Source organism: Rhodotorula toruloides (genome assembly GCF_000320785.1).
Source record: "Rhodotorula toruloides NP11 unplaced genomic scaffold Scaffold10, whole genome shotgun sequence".
NCBI lineage: Eukaryota > Fungi > Basidiomycota > Microbotryomycetes > Sporidiobolales > Sporidiobolaceae > Rhodotorula > Rhodotorula toruloides.
Window position 1 is genome coordinate 310,064 of NW_015622970.1, and position 20,877 is coordinate 330,940.

Genomic DNA, 20,877 nt, shown 5'->3' on the forward strand with positions numbered 1-20,877 from the left:
GGAGAGCAAGAACTGAGTGTCGTCAGACGTCGAGATGACGTACCGAGCTGCCTCGTCGTTTGACGACCCTCGACCTCTCTGCTCGGCTCCTCTCCTTCCTTCACATACATTCTTCGAACGAACAACCACACATCTACAATGGACAAGGTGTGTCTCGACGACGACGCCGAGACGAGCTTGCGCTGACCTTCCCAACTCGCTTCTCCTCCTCCGCCGCCATCCTCTCAACAGATCAAGCAAGTCTTCAGCCACGAGAAAGCCGCCCACGAGACCGGCTCGACGACTGGCACCAACACTGGCGCCTCGAACGTCGGCGCTACCCAGACCCCGACTCAGTCTGCTGCTGGCGACCGCACTTCCGTCGGCAACGACACCTCCGCCGCGTCTCGCACGGCCCGCACCGCCGAGAGCGAGCTTGCTGGCAACCGCACCGCAGAGACGGCGACGACTGGAACCGGCGCGACGTCGACGACCGGCTCGAGGACGACTGGTTCCACTGGCGGCGCTGTCGAGCGTGGAATGGAGCACGTCCGCGAACACGCTGCTCCCCCTCCCCACAAGCACCACCAGCCCGGCCGCGACCAGGCCCTCGACGAGCGCGAGGCCAAGTCGGCAACTCACGACCACCAGCACCTCGCTCCCGTCACCCGTGCGTGCTCGTCCTTCGTCGCTCTTTCCCTTGGCATTGATTACTGATGCCGAGCCTTCCCTTTTCCTAGACGAGCGCCGTCACCACCACGAGGTTGAGGAGGTCGAGCGCCAGCGCGAGGTTGACCGTCACGGTGCGTCCTTGTCGACGTCGTCTCCTGCGCGGGACTTGACTGACTTTTGACTCTGCAACGCAGTCCACCACGTCCAGCACCATGTCCAGCCCGTCCTTGACGAGCAGCACAAGGGCGAGACCCGCCATGAGAAGAACGTCCCCGTCACCGAGATCAACGAGCGCCATGTCGCGACTGACGAGGACAAGGCTCAGTTCGCTTCGCTCGGCAAGGAGCGCGACACCTTCCAGGAGGCTCCTCGCGAGAAGACCATTGTTGACCGCGGCGAGCAGGTTCACGAGAACACCCACCACCACGTTAGTTCGATCTCGCATTCAGCCTCTTTTCGTACAGCCACTTACGTTTCTCGTCTTCTCGCAGGTCCACCATGTCGTCCAGCCCGAAATCGAGCGCGACACCCACGAGCACCACCGCATCCACACCACCGTCCCCATCCACGAGAGGGTTGAGGAGGCACCCGTCGTCCACCAGTCGGTGAAGCACGAGGCACTCCCGATCTCCGAATTCACCAAGAACGGCGGCGATCTCAACTCGACCCGCAAGCACGACGCTTCCCTCCTCGACCAGGGCGAGTGCGAGCGTACCGGTGCGTTCCAGTCTCTTCTCCCTCGTCTGTCTCTCTCCTGAAGCTGACGAATATGACCTGTCGCAGTTGACGGACCCGCAGAGTCCCTCACGCGGTCGCTCGGCCTTTCCTCCGGCAACAACGTCGAGCCCAACCGCGAGACCCGCGTCTGAGCGTTATCGACCTCGTACGACATGTTCTTAACGACGTAGCTGTGCATATGCAGGCTTCCGCTCCTACGAAGAGCGGTGTAAATATCCCTTAGAAGTCTTTACTCTCTCGCGGACGGAGAGGGTTCTTAAGGCCACGCAGACTTCGCTCGAAGTTGTGAGGTCGGCAAGGATTTCTGCATTGCTCTTGAACCGAAAAGTAGTCGTACAGAAACTTCCGACGAAAGACAGAAGCAAAAGGAGGGTGAGATGCGAGGGGGTAAGGCGGTCTCAGTGGGCCTTCTCGAGCGATTGCTGCGCGACGAGCTCGTAGTAGAGCCTGCAAGCGCCAAACATTCAGCTCGAGCAGCCAGTGACAGAAGGGAAGAGTCGCAACGCACCCTCGCTTGCTCAGCAACTCGTCGTGCGTCCCGCGCTCGGCGATGACGCCGTCCTTGAGCACAAAGATGCAGTCGGCATTCTGAATGGTCGAGAGACGGTGGGCGATGGCGATGGTCGTGCGGTTCTTGGCGGCTTCGTCGAGCGCGCGCTGGACGACCTTCTCCGACTCCGAGTCAAGCGCCGAAGTAGCTCTGCAGAGGGAATCAGGTCAGCTTGAGAGCGCTGGAGAGCTGGTAGAAGCGGATGCGCACTCGTCGAGAAGCAAGATCTTGGGGTTGCGGATCAAGGCGCGAGCGATGGCGATGCGCTCTGCAGGCGCACGCAGCGTCAGTGCTGGCCGGCGCGAGACTCGGGAAACGCTCGACTGACGCTTCTGACCGCCCGAGAGCTGCGCTCCCTTGCCGCCGACCTCGGTGTTGTAAGCGTCAGGCAAGCCCATGATGAAGTCGTGGATGTTTGCGCTCTTGCAAGCAGCCTCGATCTCCTCCTGCGAGACCTGCTCGGGCGGGACGAAGGCGCCGAGGGCGACGTTGTGCTTGATCGTGCCGGCGTAGAGAGTCGGCTCCTGCGAGACGAGGGCGATGGCGCGGCGGTAGCTCTGCACGTTCAAGGTGCTGATGTCCTTGCCGTCGACGATGACTCGGCCGGCGAGGGTGTCGCTGCGAGATGCGCTCAATCAACTCGAGTTCGAGCGAAATCGCAAGCTGAACTCACTAGAATCGCAAGAGAAGCTGGGTTGTCGTACTCTTGCCGCATCCCGAAGCTCCGCAGAACGCGACAAACTGGCCAGGGAGGACCTCGCTGCGAACTCATCATGCGTCAGGAAGCGGTTGACGAGGGAGGAGGGAACTGCAAGCGTACAAGTCGAGACCTCGAAGGACCGGCACCTTGAGGCGAGTCGGGTACCGGAAGTGGACCTTCTCGAACCGAATGTGTCCTTCAGCGGTAGCGAGGTCGAACTGCTCGCCATTCGGGTCTTCGGCGTCGATGTCGGGGACCGAGTCGGCGAGCTTGACGAAATCGGCTGCTGCGCCTCGTGCGGAACTCATGTCGGGGACGAATGAGAAGACGTTGCCGGCCTGGATACTCGCAAAGACGACGCTGATCTGGGCGACGAAGAAGGCGCTTGTCGAGAGACCCTTGTCGACCATCTGTGCAAGCGTGAGGGTCAGTATGAGCGGAGCGAAGTCGTGGCGAGATCGTGAGTGTACCTGGTGGGAGCCGAACCAGAAGATGAGACCGATGACGAAGAAGCTGAGAGCCTGCGAGAGCGAGTAGAGGGCGTTCGAGTAGATGGCGATGCGGTTCGAGACGCGCATCGGCTCCTCGAGCTGGCGCGAGTAGATCGCGGTGCAGTCCGCCTCGCGAGTGAGCGAAGCAACCGTCCGGATGCTCGCCGCGGCCTCGCAAGCCATCTGCGCCGACCCCTCGTGACTCTTCTTGTTCTTCTGGTCCTTGAGCACGACGACCTTGAGACGAACGATGCCTGCCGAAAGGGTGAGCGGCATGCAGGCGATACCGACAAGCGCGACACGCCAGCTGTAGATCAGACCGATGATGGCGCCCGAGATGAGGGTGAACTGAAGCAAGAAACGAGGTTAGCGAGGCGAGCGAGTGAGAGAGGGTGGTAGCGGGCGAGGCGAACGTACGACCGACTGGATAATGACGCCCTGCGTGACACCGAACAGGCCGTAGATCTTCGTCGCGAGGTCGCTGATCTGGTTCGTCAGCTTGCCGGTGCTGTTCTCGTCGCGGTCGAAGTAGGCGATGTCCTGGCGGAGTTCGGCGGAGAACGTCTGCAGGCGGATCTTGGCGGAGAGGCGCTCAGCGGTCGAGCCATAGAGCCATGCTTGCAGGAAGATGGCGAGCGTCGAGACTGCGGGAGAGAAAGTCAGAGGCGGGAGACAAATCTCGTCCGTTGAGCGTACCGAGGGCGATCTGCGCAGCGCAGAGACGGTCAGTAGCGGTCTCCAGCACAGGTCACTTAAGGAACGCACGATGAAACAGTACAACGCATGACGGTCTCCGCCCGAGCGAAGCTTGGCTGCGTCCGTCTCCTGGAAGACGCCGATCGTGCCGCCGAAGACGATACCAAAGACCGGGTAGACGCATCCACAGGCAATGGCGGCGACGAAGGCGACGATGTACTGCTTCCACTGGTCGCGGTTGAGCTTGAACATGCGGTAGCAGAGGTAGGGCAGGCCGAGGTGGCGGCCGCGCTGTTGGCCGGCTTCGAGGTCGAGTTGCTGGCGCTCGATAGCCTGCGAGGCGAGACTGCGTCCGGTACCGGTGCGCTTGAGGTTCTCGAACTGCGGCTTCTCGTTGCGGGCCATCTCGTCGATCTGGGCGCGGGTCAGCTCGCCTGGAAGTGCCGTCTGCTCGTCCGTGGAGTCGACCGAGCTCGAGTCGAGAGGTGCATCTTCGGCCTCCTTCTGCTCCCGAAGGCGCTGAGCGTTGACGAGCTTGGTGTAGGCGCCGTCGGGCTTCTTGAGGAGGATGTCGTGCGCGCGTTCGGTGTCGGTCGACATGGCGGACTCGAGGATGTGGCCGGCGGTGAGAACGATGATCTGGTCTGCGCCCTTGATGGTCGAGAGACGGTGAGCGATCGAGATGGTGGTCCTGCCGAGCGAGGCGCGGTCGAGGGCGTCCTGGACGATACCTTCGGACTGCGTGTCGAGGGCCGAGGTGGCTTCGTCGAGAAGGAGGATCTTCGGATCGGAGACGATGGCGCGAGCAATCGCGATGCGTTCTGCGTCGTTCAAGTCGTCAATGACACTATAAGCAACTCGCCGAGAGGGTGGACTCACGCTTCTGACCACCAGAGAGGAGCATCCCCCTCTCGCCAATCTGCGTCTCATACCCGTTCGGCAGCTGGCTGATGAACCCATCCGCATTCGCCAATCGACACGCATCAACGACTCGCTGCCTCTTCTGCTCCGGCGACTCGTGCTCGAAGCGCGAACCGATCAGGCCATGCTCGACGTTCCCCGCGATGGTTGTCGCGAAGAGGACAGGTTCCTGGCTGACGAGACCGATCTGGTTGCGCAGCCACTTGAGGTTGAGGTCCTTGATCGGTACGCCGTCGAGCTTGACTGAGCCAGCGACGGGATCGTAGAAGCGCTCGATGAGGCCGACGCAAGTCGATTTTCCCGAGCCGGATCCGCCGACGAGCGCGGTCGTCTTGCCAGGTGGGAAGACGCCGTTGAAGTTGTAGAGGACCTGAACGGCAGGACGCGAGGGATAGAAGAAGTCGATCCCCTCGAGCTCGATGAGGCCGTCAACGTTTTCGGGCTTGAGACCCGCCTCGGACGACGAGTCGATAGACGGAACGCGGTCGATCGTCGAGAAGATCTCGGTTGCTGCGCCGCGAGCGAAAGAGACGGCTTGGAGGTTCGGCGCGAGCTGGGCGAGCGAGAAGGCGCCACTGTTTTCGGAGGAGGAGTGTCAGGACTTTCTGGGGAGTGGAAAATCTAGAGACGTTGAGACTGACATGAGCACAGAGAAGAACACGTTGACCACGGCGCCTGACGTAGCGCGCCCTTGCTGTAGACGAGGAGGAGGAGAAGAACCCGTCAGCTCGAGGAGAAACGACGAGAGAACGGCTATGTACTCACGATGATGAGCGTAGTACCGTAGTAGAACGCCAGGCCGTAGCTACTGTAGATGATGAAGAAAAACACAGCCAGTCCTCCGCCGTTGAACAACGCACTCTTCAACCCCTCCCTCAGCGTCTTCTGATTCGGCTCGTCATACATCGCCGCCAAGCGCTTCTGGTTCCCGAACGCATGGACGGAACGGATGGAGGAGAGGACTTCTTCGGCGAGTGTGGCACCCTGGGCGGTCGCCTCGAGTTGGTTTTGCTTGTAGGCTGACATGTACTTGTTCATCCTAGACGGGGAGGCGGAGTTAGCGACCGCGATGGGGGAAGGAGAGTGAGAGTGAGGTACGCACATGCCTCCGGCGATTGCGATACACGGGATGATGGTACTGACGACGAGTGCGAGACGCCAATTGCGGATGATCTGCGAGAAGCGAGCAAGTCAGTTTCCGACTTTGAGGCTGAAATCGAGGTGGACTCGCGACGCACGGCGATGACGAAACCTGAGATGAAGATGGCGATGAAGAACACCGAGATGGCGATCTTGTCGCTGATGCCCTCCTCTGCGAGAGCGCGGGGAGATCAGCTCGAAGCCGCAAAGGGGGAGGAGACAGCTGGACGGACGGATCAAGTGCGTGTCGGTCTCGATACGGGTCGTGACCTCTGTCGCACAGCGAAGCCATCAGTACCGTCCTCTGCACCCGCGTGCTCGAGACTCACCTCCCGGCCCCATCCTGTCGAAGAACGCAATGTTCTGCCTCAACACCGCCTGGAGGTACTTCTCGCGGATCCTTCGTGTTGCTTTCTCGCCTGTGTAGATCCAGGTCGCCATGTAGATCCAGGTGGCGACGACTGCGAGACGGCGGAAAGGAAGTCATTTCGGGAGGTAGGGTCCGCCGGACAGGTTGGCGAGAATGTTGACGATGCCGAGGCTGAGAGAAGGAGCGGAAGGACGCACAGGAACCGATACCGATGTAGACGAGTACGAGAACGTCCTTGTTGACCTCGTGGAAGAGATGTGTTCGCGCAGCCGCAAGTTCGCGCGCAAAGGTGGCCTGGTCGGACGGAGGAGAAAGCAGGATCCTTCCATAGTCGGTGAAAGAAGTGGTGAGGTTGCCGAAGAGGATGGTCATGGCCGGCTGAGCGACTCCAGCGAGGATGGCACAGATCAGGCCGATTCCGTTCAGGAGGAGCTCGAATTTGGTCGTGAAGCGGAAGAGGTCGCCGAACGTCGCGGGTGGGCGCTTCAGGACTTGACTGTGTGTGTGCAGGTGTCAGCGGAGAGGCAGGAAAGAGGGCAAGGGGACTCACATCTGCTCTGCGATGACCTGGCGGTACTCTGGCGAGAGGTGCGCGAGTTCGGGGTTGTCGAGCGCGATCTCGAGCGGGCTGCGCTTGTCGACCTTGGCCTTCTTGCTCTTCTTGTCCTTCTTGCCCTTGGCACCCTTGCCCTCGCCGTCGATGCCTCCCGCCGCTCCTCCCTTCGCCCGCTCGTCGCGCTCCTTCTCCAACTCGAGTGCGGCCGTGACCTTCTCGTCGATCGACTCGCTGCCCCTCGTCGTCGTCTTCTCACTCACGTCGCCCAACCCGCCCGCGCTCGTCGAAGGCGGAGTGTGCTCGATGTTGGTCGACGGTGAGGAAGAACCCGTCGACGGATGGTCCGGTGTGGGTGCGACGGGCGCCGATTCGACGTCTGCGGTCTTGGCCAGTCCGTCGTGCGTCTTGTGTGTCTGTCCCGCTGCATCCGATGTGCCCGCCTCGAGGTGAGTCGCGTGTTCGGCGGTGGAAGGGTGGGTGGGAGGAGGTGCGACTGCGTTCGGGGCAGAGACTTGACCTGCGACGGCTGCTGCTGTGGGTGCGGTGCCCGTTGCCGCGTTGCCTGGGTCTGCCATGGCTGCGTGAGTGCGCGAGGAGAGCAAAGGAGGGCGATGCCGCGAGGGAGACGAGTCTGCTCGGAAGCGAACTCGGCTGCCAAGCCACGCCGCTCCCATCTCGCTGACTTGGAAAGAACACAGGCTGCGCACAGCGACAACAGCTGCGAGAGCACATACACGCGAGTCAGGCGGCACTGCGCAACGAGCTGGGCAGGGGAGAGCGAGCAATGTCCGCGAGGTGCAACTGCGAGACGCAAGAGTTCGTGCGACGCGGACGACGGAGGCCGCCGTTCCGTCTCGCTCAGCGTCGGGAAAAGTCGTCCAGTCAAGCTGTCGACGCACGAAAGCAAGGAGGAATCGGAGGATTGACGACGAGGCGACCTTCTCTCTCGGACGCACAACGTCGTTCTCCCTCGAGCAACGTCGATCTCTCGCATCCAATCATCAAACAACGAGGCAAACCGACGTTTGAGAGTACGCCAACCTCAAAGCGAAGCCGTCGGAGAGGGTTGTGTGCGGACGAGCGCTGCTACCTTCTCGCTCGCTCAACGGCCTCGATGTAAGAAAAAGCGCGCGACCAGGCGCACGGTATTGCTGCTTAACCTTGCGAGGGAGACTACAAAGGAGATGCTGAGCGAGGGAGAGTTCTAGGGAGGGGCACATCTTGAGGACGGGAATGGGAGCTCTATCGAGCGGGCGAAATAAAGTCGAGAGAGTGAGAGTAGGTGTGTAGAGGAAACATGCACGACGAAGGGAAAGACTGCAAAGGGAAACGAGAGACGAGGAGAGACGAGGCGCGAGAATCTAGAGGTTGACGCCCTTTCCGATGCTGAACACCTTGAACCCGATCTCGCGCAACTTGTCCGCGTCGAGGATCCCACGTCCGTCAAAGACCATCGCGGGCTTGGCCATCGAGGCGTAGATCGCGGACCAGTCGAGAGTCTTGAACTCGTCCCACTGTGCGCGCGAGCGGCGGGCGGGTCAGTCGGAGAGAGGAAGGAGGTGGGAGGGTAGTGAACGAACCTCGGTGAGGACGCAGATACCCTCGGCGCCGGTGCACGCCTCCATCGCGGACTTGCAGACCGTGACCTGCTTCTTGACTGCAAGGGAGGACGAAGGGAGCGTCAGCACGGGAGCTCGCCATCCATCAAGGCAGCTTCAAGCAGAACCCGCTGTCGCAACGGACGAAACCTGGGACTCACCCTGCTCCGAATCATCGACGACGCCTGGCTCAGTCAAGTCGAGGAAGATCTGCTTCTCCGGGACCTTGGGGTCGTACACGCTAATCTTGGCGCTCTCCTGACGGAAGAAGCGGCAGACCGTGGCGGAAGGGGTCTCGCGCGTGTCGCCCGTGTCCTTCTTGAACGCGAACCCGAGCACGGCGAGCTTCTTGTTCGTGATCGTGTTGAACATGCTCGAGACGACCGTTTGCGCGAAACGGCGCTTCTGGTACTCGTTCATCGTGATGACCTGTGACGCGCATTGACCGGCTCAGCAAGCGAGTCCAGCTTTCGCGCCAGACTTCGAGCGCAGAAAGGTTCACGCGGACTCACCTGCCTCCAGTAGTCCGCGACCTCAGGCAGATGCAAGCTCTCCGAAAGGTAGACCAAGTTGAGGATGTCCTTCTGGAAGCACGACCCTCCGAATCCAACCGAGCTCTTGAGGAACTTGGGACCGATACGGCTGTCGAGGCCGCAGGCGTACGCGACTTCGTCGACGTCGGCGCCGGTGACTTCGCAGATGGCCGAGAGGGCGTTGATGGATGAGATGCGCTGGGCGAGGATGGCGTTGGCGGCCTGCGGGGACGAGCGAGGTCAGTCTCGCGGGACAGATGCGAGGGGAGGGAGGGACGCACGAGCTTGGTGAGCTCCGACGACCACAAGCCCGTCGTGATGCACTTCTCCCTCGGGACCCAGTTGGCGTAAACGTCGACCAAGCTAGCCTGCGCCGCGCGACCCTCGGGCGTCCCAAGCGATCCAATGAGGACGCGGTCGGGGTGAGCAAGGTCGTTGATGGCGGTTCCCTCGGCGAGGAACTCGGGGTTCGAGAGGATGTCGAAACGGAGACCTGGTCGCGAGTTGGCTTCGAGGATGGTGCGCATCGACTGGGCGGTGCGGCACGGGACGGTCGACTTTTCGACGACGATCTTGGACGAGGTGGCGACGGACGCGATGCGGCGGGTGCAGAGCTCGACGTAGCTGCGAGAGTTCGAGGATCAAGATCAGCATAACGCCGAAAGGCACAGCCAGATCGTGAAGAGGCGCAACGGCAACTCACAAGAGGTCGGCGGCGTAACCCGCGCCAACACCGCTCTTCTTGGTGGGCGTGTTGACCGAGACAAAGATGAGGTCTGCCTCGACAATGGCCTTGTCAATGTCGGTGTCGAAGAAGAGGTTCTTGCCGCGGCAGGCCTTGACAATCTCCTCGAGTCCGGGTTCGTAGATGGGCAAAGTGTCCGAGTTCCAGGCGTTGATGCGGTCGGCGTTGACGTCGACGATGGTGACCTGGATGTGCGGGCACTTGTGCGCGATCATCGAGCAGGCTGAGGAAGGAGAGGCGGGGATGGGAAGGTCAGTATGGTCAATCCCGCTCGCCCCGTTCATCCTTCGGTTGCCTCGCTTCATCGCCGTACACTGCACTGCGTCAGCACTGCGCCCTGCAAGACACCGCTGGCCCTTTCTCTCGGCCGCTCAGGCCTCGCTCCCATCGCCTGGTCCCCTCGCGCAAGATGCGTGCAGCCGTTCCGCAAGCGAGCAGCCGTGCTGTCGTGTGCGTGTGCGAGCCCTCTTGTCACAGCCTTTGAGCCGACAGCGCGACCCTTCGTAGACCACCACCTCGTCCCGTTCTCCTCGCTGCCGACCCAGAGAACAAACGCAGGACTCACTAGGTCCGCCGACATAGCCCGCACCGATGCACGCAATCTTCTTGACTTGCTGCGAGCACCCAAGCGCGGTCAGGGAGTGAGTGAGGGCGCTGATCGGGCGAACGTGTCTCGACGGGAGGAGGGGGAGACGAGCGGGTGGGAGGAAAGGGAGCGCACGACGGGAGTGATCTGGGATGCCATTGCTGCTGTTTCGAGATGGCCAAATAGCGTAGCAGAGCAGCAGCGAGCGTGAGAGTGAGCGAGAGGGAAGACGTGAGCGGGAGCGGGCGCGGGAAGAGGTGCGCGCGCTTGAACGCGACGCACAATTACCCAACGAGAGCTAGGACAAAGGCTTACTAGGCTGTATTGTTACTCTCTGGAGACTCTCTGTCAATCGGCGGGTAAAAGGGAAATACAGATTTTGGCCTGCCAGAGGAGGAGGGAGGAACGAGGAACGACGACGACGACGGGGTGGTGGGACATACACACACACACACGGCGAGAGAGGGACGGGGGCGACGACGAGGAGAGGAGAAAGGACAGGCGTGTATCGCGGGTGATCAAGGACTCGGGTGGGAGAGGCAGGGGGGGGGGGGTAAAAAGCCCGGCCGACTGTAACGCACGGCGAGGGCGGGAAATGCGAAAGGGGAGCGAATTAGAATAAGGGGGAGTCGTCCGGTCCGTCTAGGCGTGTATATGGGTGACGGGAGCGACAACGACAGGTTCGGGGTGCAGCAGGCGGTGGTGGCAACAAACGGTGGTTAAATAGGGCGGGCAATGTACGGTGGGGAATGGGCGATATGGTCATAGGGCTGCGTTGTCGGCAACGCGGGCGAGCGAGAGGGAGGGAGGCAGGAGGCGGGAGAGGCGAGGCGAGGCGAGGCGAGACAACAGGCGGAGGAGGCGAGGCGACGCTCGACGGCGATCATGTCGGGCCGTGCTGCGCGAGGTGCCCGAGATGTGACGAAGAGTGGATACCCACCATCGACTGCGGGTTCGTCGCAAAGGCGTGCTGGAGGCCGGACGAGGCCTGGTGGACGAGCTGCGGCCTCGAGTGCGACGGCGCAATCGACATGCTCGGGTACATCGAGAGCGGGCTGACGTTGTTTGACGGCGGCGCGCACCCAGGCGAGTGAGGCGACAAGCCGGCGAACTGGTGCTGGTACGACGCCATCGGCGAGGGCATGACGGTCGTCGGGTTCGTGCTCGCGCCCGATCCCGAAGCGGTCGAGTCGCGCGAGTTGCTCCGCGACTGCGGGTCGCTCGACGAATGGCCCGCCGCCTCGGCCGCCTTGGCCGCCTCCTCCTCCTTGCGCTTCTTCTCCGCCGCAACAGCCTGACTCCGCGCCTTGCTCCATCGCAAGCCGCACGCGTTGCAGAGCGTCTTCGGGCCTGTCGGTCCCGAGCGCCACTCGGCGGAACTCGTGCGGCCGCAGTTGGCGCAGGAGCGTTGGCCGGTGCCGGCTTTGGGCGGAGGAGCCTTGGCGTGCATCGCCTTCTTCTTCTTGATCGTCTCGAGCGCCTCGCGCTCTTCTCGCAGCTTCTTGTTCGTCAGGCGCACTGTCAGAGCAGGAGGTCAGCAACGGAGGGGAAGGAGGAGAGAGAGACGTCGAACGCACTTTGATGCAGCTCAAACTGCCAACTCGTGCCACGGGTCACGTTGAGCTCGTCAAAGACGTTGTCCGACACGCTCGACGACGTCGCGAGAGACTTGAAGGTGCTCGGAACGGCCGAGAACGAGGTGAGGCCGGGCGGACCTGTGCCGGGAATCGCGGCAGCAACGACGGGCGCACAGACGGCAACGCCGGCAGACGACGCCGATGCTGTCGTAGCCGCCGCCGCCGCAGACGTCGCAGCAGTGTCGACTGTTCGCCCTCCGCTGCTCCCGCTCCGCTTGCTGCCGCTGAGGACCGACTCGCCCGAGTTGATCGAGCTCGAAGCCGAACTCATGGCAGCCGCCTCTCGTCGCGCCCTGTCGCCCTCGTCCGACGCCAAGCTGATCTGCACAATGACGGCGACCTGTTTGCCGCCGACGGGAGTGAGGATGGGCGAGGTGACGATGACGGGGTCGGTTTCGCTGCGCGCCGGGTAGAAGCGGGTGACAACTTCGATGGGCGCGCGGCCGGGTACGGGCGTGATCGAGTGCTGGACCTTGGTCGGCTCGCCCTTGGTCGCCTTGAGCAGGGCGCTCATGAACCGCTCCGAGTCGTTCATCGTCCGTCGCGAGAGGTCCGAGATGGACCTACCGACGATGTCGACCGTGACGTTCGACACGCCGAGGACCTTCTCCGCTGACGAGGTCGCAGCAAGGAAGATACCGTCGACGCAGACCTTGGCCCAGAATTCGTAGTCGCCCTTGCCGACACCGCCAGCGAGCTCGAGGTCGCGCCAGGACATCTTGTACACCTCGCGCGGTCGGCCTGTGAGGATGACGCACTTGCGCCCCTTGCCGGGCTCGAGGTGCAGGCGGCCCTTGGCCTCGAACCAGACATAGCCCGAGTTCTTGCGTCGGATGCGGAAGACGAGGTTGACCGACGGGTGGGCCGAGACGCCGGCGTCCTTGAGCTCGCGCTGGACCGAAACGATGTCGGACGGGTGGCAGAAGGACGAGAGCGTCTTGCCGAGGAGCTCGCCTGGCTCGTACTCGAGGAGGTGCTTCGAGGCGTCCGAGACGTACAGCAGCGCGCCCTTGAGCGAGAGGACGTGAATGAGGTCGTCGCTCTGCTCGACGAGGAGGCGCATGAATTGCCGCCGCAGTGTCTCGTTCGCGAGTCCGGCAACACCGTTCGTCGCGACCGTGCCGATCAGCTCGCTCGGGTCGTCCGTGCGGAGCTGCTCGCGCGCTTGGTGGACCGCAGCGCCGGCCTTGGCGACAGCCTGCGCGGCATGGGACTGCGCGTGCTGCGCCGCGTTGTGCGCCGTGTCCTCGAGCTGCTCGAGCGCGATCGCCGGGTCGAACGAGATGACCGAGGGGTTGCGGGCGATGGTGGCGTGGACGACCGAGTAGTTGACGACGTACGAGCCGTTCTGCATCTTGTCGAGGATGGCGGCAGGCTGGTCGACGAGGTCGACCTGGAAGCCAACGAAGAACGAGATGTCGCCCGAGTCGTCGTACGAGACGGGGATGCAGGTGACGAGGTTGATGAAGGGTTTGCCGTTCTTGTGGTAGTTGATCAGCGAAACCTGCGTCTCCTCGCCGCGGACGATGTGCTGGCGGAGGTGGTGCGCGGCGTTGCCGTCCGTGTACCGTCGCTTCTCGCCCTGCACGACCTGCTGGTCGCCAGGTGCTTGCAAGAAGCGGCCTGCGAGAGTGACGAGCGTCAGCACGACTAGCGAACAAAGAGCGAGCGCGAACGCACAATTCCGCCCGACAATCTCCTCAGTCGCGTACCCCGTCAACTTGCCAAACGTCTCGCTGGCATAGACGATCGGCTGGTCAAACTTCTTCGCGTCGACAACGACAAACGAGCAGCTCATGTCGACCGCTCCAATCTCGATCGTCGGGTTCTTGCGGTTCACGACGCGTGCGAGGATACCGATCAAGTCGAACCCGCTCGTCGAGTAGATGTTCTGGTACGAGTTGGCGGTTGTCGAGCCGTTGTTCGTGCGGGGAGGAGGCATAGGCAAGCCGAGCGCCTTCGGGTCGTAAGGGTCTGAAGGGGCGGTCGGGTTGTGCGAGAAGGGCGCGGGGTCAACCTGCTGCATCGACTGTCGTCGCGACGCCGGCGGCTGATATTGCTGCTGCTGCTGCTGCTGCTGCTGCTGGGGCGACAACATATGGACAGCGCCGTAGGACGAGCCGTACAAGTCGTAGATCGGGTTGGCCGGGTCGTAGGACGGGTAAGGCTCGCCAGCGCTAGGCGGAGCTTCTGGCCGAGGCGACTGAGCCTGCTGGGCGGACGACTGCCTCGACGACGAGCCCATCATTGCGCCGGGCGCGATGGACAACACGGGCGACGAGACGGTGCGTGTTGCGGCGCTCAGCCGCGCACGGGTCGCCGCGCTCAGCGAGGACTGGTGCTGCTGTTGCTGCTGTTGAGGGCGTTGCTGTTGCTGCTGGTGACCGCCGGCCGAAGGCGTGATGGAGATACTGCCCGCCCTGAGGCGCGCAAACGCATCCATCGCCGCCGACATGCCGGCCTGCTGCTGCTGCTGCAACTGCTGCTGCTGCCTGAACGCCTCGGCAAGCGCGTTCGACCCGTTCTGCGCAGGCCCATTCCACATGACGCCTCCGCCACTTCCGTCGCCGTTCCTGTACGCCGTCAAGACCGTCCCGTTTCCCCCTCCTCCGCCGCCGCCGCCTCCGGGAGCCGTATAGCTATAACTTCGCGGCACGACTTCAGCCTGAGGCGGATCCGCACCAAACATGATCCTCGCCCCCGAGACCGAGCCCGAGACCTCTGCAAACCCACTCAACCCGCTCGACTGGAGCATATTGTCAACCTCGTTGTCGACCGCGTCGGCCATGGCATGGTCAAAGTCGGTTGTGGTGGAGGGCGAAGCGGCGGAGAGCGCTTGGGGGCCGTAGTCTGCGTCGATAGGGTCGATCGAGGTTGAGCCGTAGGCGGGAGCGAGGGCGGGCGAGACGTCGTAGTATGACATGGAGCTGGACGGGCCGGGGTTGTAGAAAGAGGGAGAGGCGAGCCATGGGAGGGAGGAGGAGGCTGGGGAGGGGGGTAGGATTGTTGGCGCTGCTGCTGGTTCGGCTGCTGGTACTGCTGCTGCTGGTGTTGCTGCTGCTGGTGCTGCAGTTGTCGCTGTCCGTCGTCGTACAGTGAGCCGTACTGGTACGGCTGGTAAGGCTGCATCGTGAGCGTCGTCGATACCGAAGCTGGGTGAGGCAGGTCGGTGGAGGGGAAGGACGTGGACACGGCGTAGCTCTCGACTGGCGTCTGCGCGAAACGACGTGGTCAGTACGGTACCGAGGAAGAGGTGGTACAGGTGGACGCACAGCGATTATCGGACGCGCTTTGTCGAAAGAGGCTGCGGCGTGAGACGTCGGTTCCTCCGGGTAAAGGGGTGCGCTAGTCGAGGCTAGCTACGAGTGGGTGGTGACTGCGTGACGCGAACAATCCATGGTCAGTGCCGTGCGAAGGAGGCGGGCGCAAAGAGAAGGGAGACGAACCTGCTCGGGGACGAGCAGACCGAGGTGGGATCCGGTTGGACGGAGGCGGGTGTCCCAGGCGGCTCTTCTTGGTTGTCAAGAGCAGGGAGGAACTCGAGCTCTATCGTACAGAGACCGCGGCAGGCGTCTGCAGGGAAGGGAGCGCGCGGGAGACGCGCGGACGGTCAGCTCTCCGTCGCGGAGGAAGGTGGTGGCGTCTCGGACAAGGAAGCTCAGGTGTTTGACGCTGGGGACTCACAGCGATTATCGGACGCAACTCGAGGCCGGGTGTGCTGTACTGAACGAGCTAGGTCCTCGCTGGGAGGGAGCTGGCCGGGTGCTGGCGGCGAGCTTGAAGCCTGGGTGGAGGTTGGCGCGCGAGGAGGGTCAGCGCGCACGTCCCTGCTGGTCCCGCGAGTGGTCCACGCACCTACTAGGGTCCCTCGGAGAGTACTGTACGCTGTTTTACACGCCAGGGTGGGCGACGAGGGCGAGTCGAGCGGGTGTCAGCTGTGCTGGTTGATGAAAGGGTCCGGCTGGGACAGGGCTGTCGTCGCCTCGTACGCGTGTCGGGACAAGTCCAACCTGTCCCAGCGCCACTGTACAACGTCTGTAGAGCGGATTCGGTGCGACTCACGTGGTAGGGCGCGAACCGGCTGGGTTGTCGACTCGGGTTGCGGGTTGCGAGTTGCGAGAGTCGCGCGCGGGGTGTGTGGCTGCGGGTAGTCTGCTCTGTGTGGCCTAGCGTAGTCGGAGGCAGCTGTTCGAGCGAGACTGGGTGCGAGCGCGGTGTGTGGGTGAGTGCGAGTTCTCTCTCGCCGTCGCTCTCCATCGACCCCGCTCGACGACAGCTCCCAGCCATCGCCAGGGAAGGGCTACAGGGTCTGGCGGGTGCTGGGGTCGACCACAACGACCACACTCTCGATTGCACATAGCCAGACAACCAAACGAGTTGCGTCGCCGCTCGCTTCACCCTCCCGCCGTAGCCCAAGTCGGCCTCGTCGAGGAAGCGGCCGTCGTCACTCTCCCTCGTACGCTGTGAGACGGCGCACACCGGCTCACTGGGACTGCTCGACGACGTGCTCGACAAAGAGACCGTCGCCGCTGTCGCTCCCGCTCCTCCAGCACCCCCCGCCACTCGCGTGTTTATACCCGCGCTCGCCTGCGTCGTAACTCACTTCGCAGGGGTCTTCGTGCTACTCAGCACGCTCTTTCACAGCTGTTCTGGCGAGAGGAGCCGCGTCGGCGCGCCGCCAAGCTCGCTCACGGCGCACGGACACGAGGTAGCTCTACGCTGCTCGCTCTCTCTTGACGATCTCCGGAGCTGTTGCTGGCTTGTCTCGTTTTCGTAAAGTGCTCGTACCATCATGACCAGTGGCCAACAGCTGGGAGATCGCTCGCTCGCTTGATCATTCACTCGTGGGCTCGGGAAAGAAAAGAAACGAGGGTTACGACTCGTCCGTCAATAAGGCTACAACGACTGACCAGTTACGACACGTCCAGAACTCGCCTCACATCACAGCTGCGTCGGCCCCAATGCCTCAGCCAACGCGCCCCACTGTTCCGCCAGCCTCTTCGCATACGCCGTCTCGTCCGCCGCGTATCCCTTGAGCGCGAGGGAGAGGAGCGAAGCTGTCCCGCACGACGCACCATCAGTGGTCTGGATTTTCACGGGTCAGAGAGAAGCGAGAGGTGCAAACGCACTGCATCGAAACGCCCAGCCAACCTCTTCCCAAACACACCACCTCACGAAATCTCGCCTTCTCAGGAGCTGGTCAATCGAGCGTTGGTCTGCGTCGATGAGGGAGGTGAGGCGGTCGGCGTCTGCGTCGAATGTGGGCGGGCGGGGGGAGGCGGTGCGGAGGATGGAGAGCTGCGAGCGAGCGTGAGCGAGTCGGGCGGGAGAGGGAGAGCGGAGGGGAGGAAGGAGAAGGTACCTTGGAGGTGTTGGTCTCGACGCGCTTGCGCAGTTTGTCGACATTGTCGATGCCGAGCGTTGTTTGCCGCGCGAAGAGGTCGCGCAAGTTGACGTAGATCTCGCGGTGCTGTGCGTCACGGATCAACGTGCACGCTCAGTCACGGAAGCCGAGATAGCCAGGTATGTGAGCGAGAGAGAGGCGCGACGCACCCGCTTGACCTCCTCGACGACCGTCTCGAGTTTCCTCCTCGCGCTCGCGCCCTCCGTCTCGCCCACCTCTCCCGCCACCCTCGCCGTCGCAAGCACCTCCCTCTCCGTCTGCTCGACCATCCTCTGCTTGTATGCCTCTGCGCCCTGCTCCCTCTCGACCCTCACAGCCGCCTCGAGCGACTCTTTGAACGCCTCGTACTCCTTTGATTGGTTCAGACGGCGATGGGCGAGTCGGTCGAGCGTTGTGGTTATGCGGGTCCAGTGCTCGACTAGCGGGGCGATCCGTTGCCGCAAGAGGGTGAGGCGCGAGTCGAGGTCCTGGGGAAGCTTGGAGAGGTCCGAGGGGGAGAGGGTGCGCGTGTGGGATTCTTCAGAGAGATCGAAGGGGTGGGCTTTGCGGTAGAGCGTGAGGTCCTGCGTCGAGTACTGTCAGCTCTAGCTACAGGGAGGTAAGGAAAGGGAGGACACACGGTCTGCTCGTTCAGAAAAGTCGCCAACAACCCATCGTGCTTGATAACCGGATGACTCGTCAGCGCCGTCAGTGCCCTCTCCAGTCCCTTCCGTCGTCGCTCGAGGAACAGATCGTCCGCAGCGAGGTACCGTCCTTGCAGCTGGATGCGTTTCGGCGGGAGGGAGGGGAGGAGCCGGAAGGGGTAGCGCTTGGTGAGCGCGTCGAGGAGGTAGACAAAGTCCGAGTAGCGCCGTTCGACCGACGTTCCTCGCTGTACAAGGGCGCAAAAGGGAGTCAGCGTCGGAAAGGGAGAGCGGTTCGAGCGATGAGGGAAGCGAGATAAGGTCGTCAAGGCGAAGCGAGCGCACCTCTGGCTGGATCACGAGCCACACGTGGTGTTTGGAAAACAGCGAGCCCTCCATATCACCCTTCAAGGCGAGTTGCACCCGACTCTGAGCGGGAAGTTGCCATGCCTCGTCGCCGTCCCGTCCGCCCAGGATGTTTCCGCCAAATCCGCTGGGCCCGTTGCCCTCCATTCCACTCGCCCCAGCTCCATCGGCGCTGTCAATCACAGAGTAGTCGAGCTGCGACGGTGACGAGGTCTGTCCGAGGGGTGGGGGAAGGGTCGTCGAGAGCGGCGGCGTGTCCTGCGTGCCCCAGCCGTTCGAGTAGCTGCTGTAAGAGTATGTGCGAGGTCGCTCGTACGAAGCCATTTCCTCCAGCGAGCGAGTGGGTGAGCGGGACAGGCGAGAGAACGCCTCGTCGAGGGTTGCCTCACGATTCGACCCTCGACAACGGCAGGATGGGCTCGAACTTCTTCAGGGGCACAAGTCTGGATCAGGTGCGTCCGAGCGAGCCACTCTTGCGAGCGCGCATGACCGCTGACCGCTTCCTGTCCTCCTCCTCGAATCCTCATCAACCTCGCGACTCGTGTGCCGCCCACCGCCTCGCCTGCTTGTCTGTGGCGCTGCCTGTTCTCTGCTGCTGGATGTGTGACGCTGCAGGACCCGCGGTTCAAGGACAAGCAGTCCGCGCTGCTGCGCAAGACCCAGTTCCCTCCTTCGTTCGACACCAAGGTGAGTTGGCGTGACAATGCGCTCCAGACCATCGTTGCCCGCTTGGTGCAGCGCGGTATTCTCGCGGTCGAAGATAACGTGATTGTTCACGCTGACTCCATCACACCTTCTGCAGGTGGACATGCGCAAAGTCGAGGTGCGTCTCCGCTCCTCTCACTCCGGCTTCCTTTTCCATGAGCTGACAGACGTGTCCACGGCCCTGCAGATGGGCGTCATGAAGCCATGGATTACGAAGAAGGTCATTGAATTGCTGGGCTTCGAGGACGACGTCTTGATCGAGTACATCTACTCCCTACTCGAGGACCCTGAGAATCCGGTAAGTCGTGCGTTTTCTGCGTGACACGAAAGCGCTTGTGTGCGCGGATACCGAGTTGCGACTTTACGAAAGAAACCCTTTCATAACTCGCTGGAGCTCGCCGTTGCAAGCTGACGCCTCTCACGTCCTGCGCGCACAGGTCGTCGACGGCAAGAACATGCAAATCCTCCTCACCGGCTTCCTCGAATCGAAGACCGCCGCTTTCATGAACCATCTGTGGGACCTGCTCCTCTCCGCCCAATCGAACCCTCTCCGCGTCCCGACCGAGTTGCTCGAGGAGAAGAAGCGCGAGATGAGGGAGCGTGAGCAGCAGGAGGCGTTGAAGCGGAGGCAGGAGGAGAGGATGGATGAGGTTAGGAGGTCGGAGAGGGAGAATAGGCGTGGACCGGGAGGAGGCGGTAGGGGTGGGTACGGTGGAGGTGGCCCGCCTGGGAGGTTTGATGACAGGCGCGATGAGGGCTACCGAGGAGGTGGTGGTCGAGGAGGCTACGGAGGACCGTCGCGAGACGCAGGTTACGGTCCCCGCGCGGGAGGAGGAGGCGGTGGCTACCATGATGCCTACAGCAACCGAGTGAGCACTACCTCTGCGAGAGCCTTCCAGGTCTGTGCTGACACAGGTTCTCCCACAGCGCCCTCCACCTCGCGGCCGCTCGCCCTCCGTCACCCCTCCCCCGCGCCGCCGCTACCGCTCTCGCACCCGCTCCATCTCGCCTCCTCCGCGCGGCCGGTCCCGCTCGCTCTCTCGCACTCCTCCGCCCCGCTCAGATAGACGCCGCTACCGCTCGCCCTCGTACTCGCGCTCGCCTTCGCCTCGTCGCAGGTCGAGGCGGAGTCCGAGTCCCGATCGCAGCAGGAGCAGGAGCCCGCCGAGGAGGCGTGGTGGAGACGGTAGGAGGTCGCCGTCGCCTGGAGAGGGAGGGAGGCGCAGTGCTTCGCCGGCCCCGAAGAAGAGGCGCGACTATGATGAGCGAGACGAGCGACGTTCGCCTCGCGGTGCCCGCCGTTACGACGATGATCAGCGACGAAGGGGTGATGGCGGGAGGTCGCCGACCCCTCCGCCGACAAGGGATGCGGGACGACCCAAGTCGAGGTGGGAGGAGGACGAGGAGAAGCCATCGACAGGTGGTGCAGGAGTGCGTCTGCTCTCGAACTCGTCCTGTGTAAGGACTTGTACTGACCGTATGGCTCGTGCAGAACCAGGAGTCGGAGCTTAAGGAGAAGCTCCTGCGCAAAAAGATCGAGGCGGCGAGGCGGTCGTCGCAACAGTAGACGCCGTCGAGCGACTCCACTGCGCTCATCCAGCGCTGCAACAATCTCGTTGCACTCACATTTCTACGATCCCGACACGCAGATTCTGCCGGTCATCCTCGACGACGGCCTGCGCTACTTTGTCTTCGCACGCTCGGCGACTCTGAACGCAATGCTCGCTCGCTCGCCCTTCCCGGCTCTGCTTGGCGCGGCGATAACGACGACGCTAAACTGCGGGACGAAGGGGCTCAAAGCCTGTCGTGGCGAGGCGATCAGCATGCCTAACAAACGCGACCGCGCGGAGACTTTGCCGTTTCGCCG

General features: G+C 62.7%; 6 protein-coding genes across 6 annotated transcripts; 2 read left to right on the top strand and 4 right to left on the bottom strand.

The window, feature by feature from the left end:
- Positions 1-138: 138 nt before the first annotated feature.
- On the top strand, positions 139-1,520 carry RHTO_00747 (uncharacterized protein; the record flags this gene model as incomplete). The annotated part of the gene is made up of 6 exons (XM_016414431.1): positions 139-147; positions 232-649; positions 720-782; positions 846-1,078; positions 1,143-1,368; positions 1,435-1,520. 6 exons carry the CDS (start codon positions 139-141, stop codon positions 1,518-1,520), a joined length of 1,035 nt encoding a protein of 344 aa, XP_016273587.1.
- A 267-nt stretch (positions 1,521-1,787) lies between these two features.
- Positions 1,788-7,388, bottom strand: RHTO_00748 (ATP-binding cassette, subfamily B (MDR/TAP), member 1; the record flags this gene model as incomplete). Its single annotated transcript, XM_016414432.1, has 19 exons — positions 1,788-1,836; positions 1,898-2,089; positions 2,150-2,207; positions 2,268-2,557; positions 2,613-2,699; positions 2,760-3,049; positions 3,110-3,478; positions 3,548-3,774; positions 3,827-3,836; positions 3,896-4,647; positions 4,706-5,322; positions 5,389-5,441; positions 5,513-5,786; positions 5,850-5,920; positions 5,986-6,059; positions 6,121-6,159; positions 6,217-6,348; positions 6,455-6,753; positions 6,808-7,388. The coding sequence occupies 19 exons, from the start codon at positions 7,386-7,388 to the stop codon at positions 1,788-1,790; spliced, it is 4,464 nt and encodes a 1,487-aa protein (XP_016273588.1).
- Positions 7,389-8,174: 786 nt separating this feature from the next.
- Positions 8,175-10,434, bottom strand: RHTO_00749 (UDP-glucose 6-dehydrogenase; the record flags this gene model as incomplete). Its single annotated transcript, XM_016414433.1, has 8 exons — positions 8,175-8,327; positions 8,394-8,470; positions 8,573-8,840; positions 8,924-9,166; positions 9,226-9,568; positions 9,648-9,912; positions 10,255-10,303; positions 10,411-10,434. The coding sequence occupies 8 exons, from the start codon at positions 10,432-10,434 to the stop codon at positions 8,175-8,177; spliced, it is 1,422 nt and encodes a 473-aa protein (XP_016273589.1).
- A 724-nt stretch (positions 10,435-11,158) lies between these two features.
- Positions 11,159-14,835, bottom strand: RHTO_00750 (white collar 1 protein; the record flags this gene model as incomplete). Its single annotated transcript, XM_016414434.1, has 3 exons — positions 11,159-11,793; positions 11,853-13,535; positions 13,593-14,835. The coding sequence occupies 3 exons, from the start codon at positions 14,833-14,835 to the stop codon at positions 11,159-11,161; spliced, it is 3,561 nt and encodes a 1,186-aa protein (XP_016273590.1).
- A 2,018-nt stretch (positions 14,836-16,853) lies between these two features.
- RHTO_00751 (sorting nexin mvp1) lies at positions 16,854-18,452 on the bottom strand (the record flags this gene model as incomplete). The annotated part of the gene is made up of 6 exons (XM_016414435.1): positions 16,854-16,969; positions 17,042-17,210; positions 17,275-17,382; positions 17,466-17,879; positions 17,936-18,187; positions 18,285-18,452. 6 exons carry the CDS (start codon positions 18,450-18,452, stop codon positions 16,854-16,856), a joined length of 1,227 nt encoding a protein of 408 aa, XP_016273591.1.
- A 266-nt stretch (positions 18,453-18,718) lies between these two features.
- Positions 18,719-20,577, top strand: RHTO_00752 (SR-rich pre-mRNA splicing activator; the record flags this gene model as incomplete). The annotated part of the gene is made up of 7 exons (XM_016414436.1): positions 18,719-18,757; positions 18,921-18,992; positions 19,108-19,128; positions 19,198-19,308; positions 19,448-19,879; positions 19,938-20,441; positions 20,503-20,577. The coding sequence occupies 7 exons, from the start codon at positions 18,719-18,721 to the stop codon at positions 20,575-20,577; spliced, it is 1,254 nt and encodes a 417-aa protein (XP_016273592.1).
- Between the last annotated feature and the right edge of the window lie 300 nt (positions 20,578-20,877).